At 37.5% G+C, this 11,586-nt stretch overlaps 1 protein-coding gene across 1 annotated transcript; it reads left to right on the top strand.

Moving 5' to 3' along the window:
- The first annotated feature begins 5,665 nt into the window (after window positions 1–5,665).
- On the top strand, window positions 5,666–9,709 carry LOC139189243 (uncharacterized). Its single transcript, XM_070807801.1, has 5 exons — window positions 5,666–5,933; window positions 6,728–7,299; window positions 8,776–8,931; window positions 9,129–9,392; window positions 9,526–9,709. Exons 1-5 carry the CDS (start codon window positions 5,666–5,668, stop codon window positions 9,673–9,675), a joined length of 1,410 nt encoding a protein of 469 aa, XP_070663902.1. The 3' UTR covers window positions 9,676–9,709.
- The last annotated feature ends 1,877 nt before the right edge of the window (window positions 9,710–11,586 follow it).

Genomic DNA, 11,586 nt, shown 5'->3' with positions numbered 1-11,586 from the left:
ATAATGGGCCAAAGCCCATGGGTGGGCTGGAAAAATAAAACCGTGAGGTCCAGGCCCAAAGAAATTGGGCTGGGTTGGTTACGGGCCGATCATGCAGGCGGGCCCAACATCACAGAAAAATGGGCTGCAGGTGCAAGCCCAAGGACAGAGACCTAAATGGGCTCTGATATGGTGCTTCGTGGACCTGGATGCACCAGCGCATAGGCTAGGATCCGATGCAGCATGGACACAGATACACCAATACCTAGGCTAGGATCTGGTACGACGTGGAGCGAGTTGGTGGGGGGGGGACATCAATGGCATTAGCTTGATATATGTTTGTGGAACAGATACACCAGTACCTAGGCTAGGATCTGGTACGACGTGGAGCGAGGTGGGCTGGAAAAATAAAACCGTGAGGTCCAGGCCCAAAGAAATTGGGCTGGATTGGTTACGGGCCGATCATGCAGGCGGGCCCAACATCACAGAAAAATGGGTTGCAGGTGCAAGCCCAAGGACAGAGACCTAAATGGGCTCTGATATGGTGCTTCGTGGACCTGGATGCACCAGCGCATAGGTTGGGATCCGATGCAGCATGGACACAGATACACCAGTACCTAGGCTAGGATCTGGTACGACGTGGAGCGAGTTGGTGGGGGCACGAGTTGGTGGGGGGGGGGGGACATCAATGGCATTAGCTTGATATATGTTTGTGGAACAGATACACCAGTACCTAGGCTAGGATCTGGTACGACATGGAGCGAGGTGGTGGGGGACATCAATGGCATTAGCTTGATATATGTTTGTGGAATGCTTTACTACTTTTTGCCCTTTTCTAGTTTTGACTTTGATCCTTGCATTGGTGCAGAAGGCAAAGAGGAATGGGCAAAACAACTCCAACGAGTAGGTTTTAGTTTCTACTTCATCTGTATTATTTTTTGTCGGCTTACTCCCATGTAGTCTTTTTGTGTTTTAACAGGTTGGTTACCGTTTGTTTGTTTGTTTGTTTGTTTTCTGATTGGATTTTTATGTTCAATATAATTGAAATCAGTGATGAAGATATAATTCAAGCTCGTGGGCAAGTGAGTTTTCATGATTAGTTGTTTAGCAGCAATGAATATAGAAACACTCACAAGTGAAAAGTAAGACTAGATAATTGGTCTACTCCATTAAGTGATTGTATAATCATAATTGTTTCCATTTTGCAACAGTTAAAAAATTAGCAAAATCGATAATTTGAAGATATAGTTTTGATCACAGTAATGTTTTGTTGGATTTATGTCACAAACCGACTGATTTTTCCCTTCTTAGAAAACTGACTTTACCATTTAGCCGTATGGATGGAACACAAAAGTGATGTACATTTTTTATAACCTCTTTGTTTTGAGTGTATTGACTGCTTAACTTTGATAGAAAACTAAATTGAAATAAAGAGTGATGTTAGGGAGACTATCTATTCAAATTTTATTTTGTAAACCATATTATATGATTGTTAAAGATTAGATTATTACTTAAGTGTTGATTGCTAATATCAAAATAACTTTTTGACCAATTTTCTGCTTATCTCCATGATTGTTGGAATCCCCAAATTATATGATTCTTGACATGCCAATTCATTGCAAATTTCACATAAATGGTTCTTTTCCACAACATAAGGGTGATATTTAGAGCAAGTCCAGCGTTGTGCATTGCCATGGGGATCGGCTGCTCAGAAACCCAAATCGCCAACCTTCCTTGCTCCAGCCCATGTGGGCAATTGGGCTAGGGGTGGCCTCGTGGGAGAGGGGAGGCAAGAATTCACGGCCCGAGCACCTGAGGCGCACTGATGCAAGGCTGACGTCATGATAACGTTAGTTATAAAATTAATAAAAAATGTAAAAAAAATTTTAAAAAAAATTAATGTAAAAAAAAATTTTAAAATCCGAAAAAAAAAATTTAAAAATTTAAAAAATTAAAAAATTAAAAAAATTTGATTTAATTTTTCTATAAATATTTTATCATTATCTTCCAACTTACACCACAATCTTATATTTTCTCAAATCCTTGGGGTTGTAATTTCGTATTTAATGGCACGTGGTACAACGAGACAGATTAAAAATTCTATCCGAAATTACAAATAAAATTATTTTTTATTATACAAAATGGTCCCTAAGATTTGCATGATCAATAGAAATAGTTTCTGAGATTTAAAATCAATAGAAATGGTCCCTGAGATTTAAAATCAATAGAAACGGTCCCTGAGATTGTCCACCATCCATGATTTTGGTCATTCCGTTAAAAACTATTTGGGCAATTTTCAAAGCTTTGTAACTCAATCGTTTCTTAACCAAATTCAACCCATAATATATCAAAATGAAGATAGAAAAGTGTAGAATAAAATTATACCTATTTGGAAGCCCAATGGTTGCCGAAGATGGCCAAAAAATAGTCTAAAAGGTGACTGGTCCGCGGGAAAACTGGAAAACTTGCCGGAAACTGGGTAAACTTTAAACGTTCATAACTTCTACAATACTCAACGACATCGAGTGATTCGAAATGAAAATCATACTTCTTGATGAGACAAAGAGAATGATACTTTTTTTTAAGGCTAACCATCAGTGGTTTGGTCGGACAAAGGCTCGAAAGTGGCTAATCATTTTTTAGTAGTTTTCCTCCCAAACCACAGCGAATTAGTAGTCAAGAAAGATACCAATCTCTCTGCACTCTCTCTGCACTATCTATTCATCCTACTCGGAATCCTCGGAATCAACCGCCTTAGCTTGAGCTGAGTGAATGTATCAGTGAAAAGGAGAAATGGGTTTTGAAAAATTAGGGTTCTTGATGGGTTTAGAGCCGCCATAACTCGATGGACGAAACGACGTCAGACGCTGGGTCTGTTTTCCTCCGATTTTCGTTCAGGACATTCTCCACCAGCTCCGGTCCCAGTAAACGGCGTCGTTAAGGACTTGGTCTGCGAGCTTTGCCCAATCCTCGAAGTCGCGAGCGTGGAGATTTTTGGACACCTACTTAAGGTGCACTGAAGGAAAGGTGCCCAGCATCTTGCCCTTGTATTTTCCAAAGTCGATGACTCTATCTCTGGCAGGCGGCGGTGTGGAGGCGGATAGAGAAGGTGGTTTGGGGGGGTTTTGTGGGTTTGAAGGATCAGGATAGGCGAAGAGGTGTGGGAGAGTGGTGGGTTTGACGGAGAAGTGTGGAGGCGGAAGATAGAGCTCAGGGTAGGATTGCCAGAAACTTTCATTAAAGGGTCACTGTTCACCTATGTTTTAGAGGTTTGCGCAGAAGCTGAAAAGCCAGCTTTTCAAAGTTGCTTCTGTTTTTTGGCTTTTTTCACCCAAAACTGTGAAGAAAATAACTGAAGCAGGAAGTTTAGCAAGCACAAATATAAACCCCAGCTTTTTTTATACCAGCTTTTTTTTTTAATCACCTCAACCCCAAACCATACCTAGCTACAAGTCCCACAACAACAACAACAACAATTTAAGATTGGGCAAGTATAATCCTCGTGTTTTGCTCGACATCGCCTATCGGACTAACGCTTCTTCCCTTTCAAATTCCCTCCGGCCAGCTCCCTCTCCCTGTAATATTTGACTTTCTTGGATTATCAGTTTTACTTGTCTTCACTTGCATCTTGGTAAGCAGATGTATTCATTTCAGCTACTGTCCTGCCGGAATAACAATCGCCCTGATTTTCCATCATTTTGGCCTTTTCTTTGGAGTCACAACCTTTTTTATATCCATCACCATCCCATTTCCTTCGTGGTTCAAATGTGTTGCCTATTATATCTACGACGCTGCCTTCCTCCTTGTACTTCTCCGCAATCTTCACTTCAATAAATATTACAAGCCTCATGGTTTTAAATATCCTACCCCAAACAATTCAATTTCGAAAACCGCCATTGATGCTGCGGTAGGATCATGCCGACGCAGTACTAGCACCATTGATGATTAAGAATGCACCAAGTATTGAGTGACGTGAAAAGCTCTTATATATATATAATGGTGACTCCCTCATATTTGTCGTAGGTTTTTCAAATGTCAACTATTGTTTATTCTGTTTGGAGTTTACTTATCTGCAGCCTCTTACTAATGCTATGTTTCATCAAATCTAGTTAATTAATTTGTTACTTCTATATATTCCTTTTAGTGAAAGTACTTGTGTCCACCATTCATTGTCTATAACATCGTGATGCATTTTAACCATCCAAATTGTCAAAACTAAAACGGTTAAGGGCTCATTTGGGAGTATTTTTAAATTAACTGGAAGCGTTTTTGTGAAAATGTTTTTGAAACCATTTCTTAGTAAAAATCTAAGTGGATTCAAAAAAATAAAAAACACTTTAATTACTTCCTGCAAGAAACATATATATGCTGCTTCCTGCAAGAAGTACATATCTGATGCTTCTTCCAAAAAGCACTTTAAGTGATTTTGGAACCCAAAAATAATTTCACCAAAAACATTTTTAATCATTTTAAAAATATTTACAATCGAGCCTTAATTTTTGTAATATTTAATAAGTTAAGGGAAGTCCATAATTGTAAATTTTTGTAATATTTTTCGAAGTAAAACCACTTTCATGAACCAAAAGATTAAAGAACCCACAAACGTCTAAGCAGTAGGCAACGGCAATTAGTACACTTACACGAAATTGATTTCTCTGTTTGAGTTATTGAACTTTCATAATTCTTTTTTATCTCTATTATACACAATGAGTTATAATTTATGAAAAAATAATAAAAATGTCGATCATCATGCATGTGAACTTTCGTTAACAATTAATAGTACTTAACATTACACCGTATAATATTTACGAAATCAATACGTTGTCTATCTCTTATTACAACTTTCTATTAACTCTCATCATGCATTCATCGTTTGTTTACGTTTACACAACTATAACACACATTTATGGTAAATTTGGTAATTAATATTATACAAATCGGAAAAAAAGTCAAAAATGTAAACAAAAATAGAGCCAAACACACGAAAAAGTTAACCCCCGCAACCAAACACCCCCCAAAGTCCTTACGCTCCAAAACCAAACGTCACCTCAAAATTCAAACCCCACTTTCTAAATTTCCCGTTTTCCCGCCCACAAGCCGCGCACTTCCCACTCCATAATTTCATGGCCCACTATAAAAGATAACCCCAATCCAATCACTCATGCCCTAAAAAAACCCTATCGCCCATTTCTCTCTCTCTTTCCTCCCCTCTCTTTCTCTCTAAGAGCAACTCCAGCCTTCTACTTTGCTCGAGGGACAGGCTGCAGGAAGGGGCCCGAGGGCCGGTTGATTCTTCTCCAGCCATGGAGGGCTCGAGTGAGGGTGGGAGCCCGAGCACAAGGAGGGTGGATAGTTGACAGGCTTGCAACCTGAGGGCCAAGGCATTTTTTTATTGTTTTTTGTGTTAGCCCTAGGCCCTACAGCCCAATTTCCCTGTTTTTTTTAATTTTATATTATTTAAACAAACAAAAAAAACTACTATTTTATTACCTATTGCCAGGGGGCTCCAAGGGTGGAGATGCAAAAGGTAATTACTGTTCATTAATGGTAGTTACTATTCATTAAAGGCAGTTACTATTCAATAGGGTGGATTCAATAGTGGATTGCTAGGGGGGCTCCAAGGGTGGAGTTGCTCTAAGATCCACTGTCTTCTTCGGCTATTCACCCTCTCTACGTCGTAGGCAGAATGGCGTGCAAGCGGAAGCCGAAGGCCAGAACCTCTTCAGGTTCTCCGCCAAAATTGAAGAGCCCAAGGCAAACCAAGAAGGCAAGAGTTGAGGAGGAGGTAGCCACGATAGTGGAAAAAGCTACTTCTCTGCCGAAATCGAAGAAGACTAGGCAAACCAAGAAGGAGAGAGTTGAAGAGGAGGTAGCAACGACTGTGGAAAAATTTACTTCTCCGCTGAAATCTAAGAGCCCGAGTAGGGATGGGCACTTGATGGGCAACAGTTATGGTAGGCGTGTAACCGTGGTTATTTACCCATAACCATTTATGTTCATACCTGCATAACCGTTTACCCATTGAGTAATTGCTTAAGCGGTTATAACCATATCCATAATCCGTTTATAAACGGTTAACTATACGCATAATCGTATACTCATTTAACCGTAACCGTTTAATATCCGTTTATCTATTTACCCCTTTTAATCCGTTTATTTATTTTATTTTTTTACCATTACTTTTTTTTTTCACCCTTCTATATGTTTTTTAACAACTTGAAAATTAAAAAAAAAATTGTCATAATTTTTTTTAACAATTAAACACCGTTATAGATACATTTATCATATATTTTCGTATTTTAATTTTTTAAGTCCTTATATAATTCCAATAATTGAAATACTAGTTTACAGATTATATTTTTAACAGTTACCAATAAAAGTAAATATAATATTTACTAAGTATTATTGGATTACAAAAATTGTTTAAAGACATTTATGTCAAAGTATTTATATCAATTTCACGATTATCTACCAGGGATTTAAATTAATTTGGTGAATTTCTTGATGATGAGAATCATCATTCCTATAACAGTGTTATTGAGAGAATGACTGATGAATTCCTTACTAATTTATTGGGTGCTAAGTTTTATTAGATCGAGAACATGTTTTGTGTTAGTTTTACATATATAAAATAAATGAGTAAATGGTTACCCATTTATAACCGTGATTAATACACATAACCGCCCATTTAAATTTCTTGGATAAACAGTTATACCATAATCGTTTAATTTAAATGGCAGGTAACGGTGGTTACCCATAACCACCGATGGGTATTTCCCATCCCTAAGCCCGAGGCTAACCAGGAGTGCGAGAGTTGAAGAGGAGGTAGCAACGAGTGTGGAAAAAGCTGCTTCTCCGCCGAAGTCGAAGAACACGAGGCAAACCAGGAACGCGAGAGTTGAAGAGGAAGTAGCTAAGAGTGTTAAAAAAGCTGCTTCTCCGCTGAAATTGAAGAAGACGAGGCAAACCAAGGAGGGAGGAGTTGAAGAGGAGGTAGTGGCGAGTGTGGAAAAATCTGCTTGTTCTCCAAAATCGAAGAAGCCGAGGCAAACAAAAAATGCGAGAGTTGAAGAGGAGCTAGCGACGAGTGTGGACAAAGCTGCTTCTCCAACGAAATTGAAGAATCCGAGGCAAACCAATAAGGGGACAGTTGAAGAGGAGGTAGCAACGAGTGTGGAAAAAGCTGCTTCTCCTCCGAGGAAGCCAGTGACTCAGGAGGTCGCTGCGGCTGATGAAGACAGAGAGGAATCGAGGTTTATTGGCAAACCGATGGAAGATGAGGAGGCTCGTAAGCAATACCCCAAGCGATATGCGGGGGAGGTGATAGATTTTGTTTCAAGATTTTGTTTTTTTTTATTTTAAAGAATTTAATTTGTATTTTGTGAAAATGTTGGAGATTTAGGGGTTATAGATGATCACTGTGAACTTCATGGATAAGTGGTAAATGATAAGACAAATAATGGGTTTTGGAATATTTGTGTGTCCAAGCGTTAATGTAGGTGTAGCATTTGTGGTAGGATTAATTCTTTACCCATTTCCTAAATTCGTATGATTTTTACCTCTCGGTGTTGTCTAACATGGTATCAAGGGTTTGGTTTCAAGAATTTTGGGGTTCAGGCTTTCAACCTTGATTTTACAGTTCTTTGTTGGATTTGCATAATGTTAAAGTTGTTGAATTTGCAAAGTGTTTTGTGGTTGTGATGGGAACATTAGGGATGAATCTTGTGGTGGTGGCAGGGTGGGGTGTAAACCCTCCCTCCCTCCCTCCTGTCCGCCTGGTCCGAATAAAATGTGTATGAAGCAGGATAAATTCTTTCTGTTGTAATATTGTCACGTACAATTATGCATTGCTAGTAATCAATTGTGAATGTTCTATGTTATTCATTGGGTCATGAAAAGGAAGGAAGAAATGTTATGAAAGGGCAATTACAAAGAGTATCCCCCTCTGGTTATAGGAAAACTTGAGAAGCAAACTGATACTTTGGGTTAGTTATTATGAAAGGGCAATTACAAAGAGTATCCCCCTCATGTATTTGCTTCATGAAATATATGCTGAAGATATTGAACTTGAGTGTCAACCAATGGTGTTAGCTTGATATATGTTTGTGGAATGCTCTTCGACTTTTTGCCCTTATCTAGTTTTGACTTTGATCCTTGCATTGGTGTAGAACCCTACATTTGTAAGATTGTGGAAATGTTTGAGGCAATTGGTGGGCTATTATATTTTACTGCAGAATGATACTATAGGTCACGATTCTTTTTCCAAATACTTTGTTTCATGGTTTTGTTACTTTAAAAAGTAAGAATCCTGCTATTGGGCGCTGAATTATTAGTTTTTTGCTTTCTTGTAGGTTATAAAGCATTGTGCTACTGTTACTTGTGGACGTGTATTTTTTTCAAATGTCCAAGACGACAACCCTCTGGATTGTCTTGTTGAAAACTTCATATTGTTAGGCTGATACTAAATGTATGCTTGAAGTTTCCATATTCATGCTTTTTTTTGTTGTTCATGAAGTCCAACATGAATGAGGTATCCTTTTTCTCTCATGTTGATCAAGATGTGAAGAGTAAATCAATTCCAGTGTGCAATTACTTTTGCGACACCAAGTATTTGCTACCGTATTCTACTTTTGTCAATCTGCAAACAGGATACTGTTCTCTTTCTACTTACTGTCATGATGCTGGTTTTTTCTTTCTTTCGTCTGCAAGGTTCCTATGTGTTCACATGTTATTTCTGGTTTTGAAATTTCAGAAAATTGCAGTCTGGAAGTGATGACTCAACTATCTCTGTTTCAGATGATGTTTTGTTTGGATAGTGAGGTTGATTCAAAGATGTCAAATGGAGTGTGTGCGAAATCAGAAGTAAGCATCCTGGACCTATATTTGGGTTGTGAAGCGATGTCCACTGGCTTGTGCCTTGGTGCACGTTTGGGCAGTGTCAATCTTGTAACAGTACGTTCCTATTTCTTAATTTATTTTATGTTAATGTTTTGACATCAATTGAATAGACCTGAAGGCAAAGCTTGATATTGTTCTCTTGTTTATGTCTTTTAGATATGGGCTGTTGACTACATTGGATGCGCTTGTAAGAGTCTAGAACAGAAGTAATTTTTCTTTTTGTATAATTTATTGTCCAATTCACACATCAGGTCCAAAATGAAGCTGCTGAAGATTTCCTCAAAATGCTCAAGGAATGGAGAAAATACTGCTTCTGCTTAAAGTTGGTTGAGACTGACAATTTAGACGCAGATGTCGAGAAGAGTATGCTTGAATTCTTTAGGAAGGAAGATGATGAAGACGAAGAAGATGTTAAAGGAAATGTTAAGGATGATTCTGAAATGTTTGAAGTTGACTACGTAGGAGTATGTTTTGGTGACTCCAAAAAAAATGAGAAGAAGGGAATATACTTAAAGGTATGAACTTCGAAATTTATAAATGCATGTTCTTTAAATATTTATAACGACATAATATGCGAGTAAATGGTTAATGCAAATCTAAATTCATTAGTTCCTCATGCAAAATTTGCTTGCCTTGTGATGTATGTAGATTTATTGGAAGGGCTACAGGCCTGAGGAAGACACCTGGGAGCCAATGAATGAATTGGAGTCTGCAACTATTCTTATTTATGCTTGCAGCATTATCTGTTGCATGTTTTGTATCATTTATGTAAAAGGCTATCGAAGACTTAATTACTGAAGGTTACAGATGATATACACATGTTTATCATGCACCATGGTTATTTTTCGTATGGTGAAAGTTTTATGCTTCCTGGTATTATTGAACATGTAATTACGGGTTTGACATAAAGTTGAAATCATAAAATGAAATACTTGCTTCAAAACGTAAAAATGATCCTACTTTCGTATTCAGAGAAATTGAAATTTTGTTCCTAAAATGGTGAGAAAAAATCAAACTGCATGTTTTGATTCGGTTAGAGCAAAAGTACTAATAACGCGTTACAGATGAAAACAATTTGAGAGGAGTGAATTTATTTGAGAGTTTCTTAGCATGTTATAATGTGAGGCATAATCACCTTTTTATTGTAGTGAGGCAACTATCTTGGTAAATTAAACAAATTCTCTTAATTCAATAGGGAGAATCAATTGCATGATCTAGTAAGGAAAATGACATATGGCTCGTTTGGATGTGCTTTTAAAATAATTGAAAATGTTTTTAGAAAAAGTATTTTTGGGTTTCAAAAGCACTTTCTTAAAGTGTTTTTTGCAATAAGCACAAGTTATATGCTTATTCTATGAAGAACTTTAGGTGCTTTTTCAGAATTTACTTGCATTTTTACTAATGATTGGTTTTAAAATCATTTTCATCAAAAATGATTTCAGTCATTTCAAAAGCACATCCAAACAAGCTCACATTCATTTGAAGAATCCATAGCTTAACGGTTCCGACAGTTACATCAAATTAGTGGGCGGATATAAATGTCTTGCAACACTATATTAATTTTTGACTTTTCAAATCTTTTTTTTTTTTGAACTAGAAAAAATGAGTAAGAAGACAAATTGGTCGATTGGAGAAGTTATTTTGCTCGAGTGTTGGGTGCGTGTTACTCATGACTTGGTCAAGAAAAATGAGATGATGGTGCTCCAAATGTGGAAGAGATTCATGTACAATTCGTCGAGTAGATCCAAGGCACATCATGAACCGAACATCTAAACAAAAAAATGTGAATAGGAATTGCCTCACCTATTAGGTGAAGTGGCACAAAAACAAATACTATTTAAAATGAATAATAAGGTCAATTTAAATGTCATTGCTCTTGTCCTCCTAACCCAGTGGAAGTGATCAAACCAAAAGAAAAAATACCCCAGCTGGAAATATTCTCCCCATTCACTATTCAACTTTGTCCCGTTCAATTCTTATAATATTTGACCCAGGGAACCTCAGTTTGATTTTTTTGAAACTGGACCCTTTTTGAACACACGTTGAGCCACGTTCCTTCCAAATTCCATCTGGTTTTCAGTGGTTTCCAATTGGTTTGTGCATGTTTTGCATCATCCATTTTGCCAATATTTCATTCGTCATCCTACTTTTTAAGCATCGTTCCTTCGAAAACTTTTTGAAGAAAATGATATAATATTTCATTCACCTCCGGTTCCTTGGACGTCAATCTAATATTTCTTCCACCACCGTATTATTATAATTGAACTAATTCCCTCTCCTGTTCAATTCTGGGATTGTCTTTGAAAATATGTCAATTTTGAGGGATCCTACCTATTATCTCTCGGCTAAATAGCCAAAATGGTCCCTGAGATTTGCATAACTCATCACTTTGGTCTCTAACATTTCAAATCAATAAAAATGGTTCCTGCGATTGTCCACCATCTATCATTTTGGTCATTCCGTTAAAAATTCAGTTAAGTGTCCCGGAGCTCTTGGCCGGAAGTTTGGGCAATTTTCAAAGCTTCGTAACTCAATTGATTACTAACCAAATTCGACTCATAATATATCAAAATGAAGATAGGAAAGTGTAGAATACGATTATACCTATTTGGAAGTCTAATGGTTGCCAGAGATGGTCGAAAAATAGCCTTAAAGTTGACTGGTCCGAGGGAAAACTTGAAAACTCGTCGGAAACTGGGTAAATTTTAA

This window comes from Malus domestica, chromosome 11, assembly GCF_042453785.1.
Source record: "Malus domestica chromosome 11, GDT2T_hap1".
In the NCBI taxonomy this organism is placed as follows: domain Eukaryota; kingdom Viridiplantae; phylum Streptophyta; class Magnoliopsida; order Rosales; family Rosaceae; genus Malus; species Malus domestica.
This window is presented reverse-complemented; position numbering and strand designations above follow the sequence as displayed.

Bases quoted from the DNA above. Each gene is read 5' to 3' on its own strand.
- LOC139189243 (XM_070807801.1), top strand. From the start codon at position 5,666: ATGGCGTGCAAGCGGAAGCCGAAGGCCAGAACCTCTTCAGGTTCTCCG. The intron at 8,932-9,128 runs GTACGTTCCTAT...TTCACACATCAG, and splicing joins GCAGTGTCAATCTTGTAACA to GTCCAAAATGAAGCTGCTGA. The intron at 9,393-9,525 runs GTATGAACTTCG...TGATGTATGTAG, and splicing joins AGAAGGGAATATACTTAAAG to ATTTATTGGAAGGGCTACAG.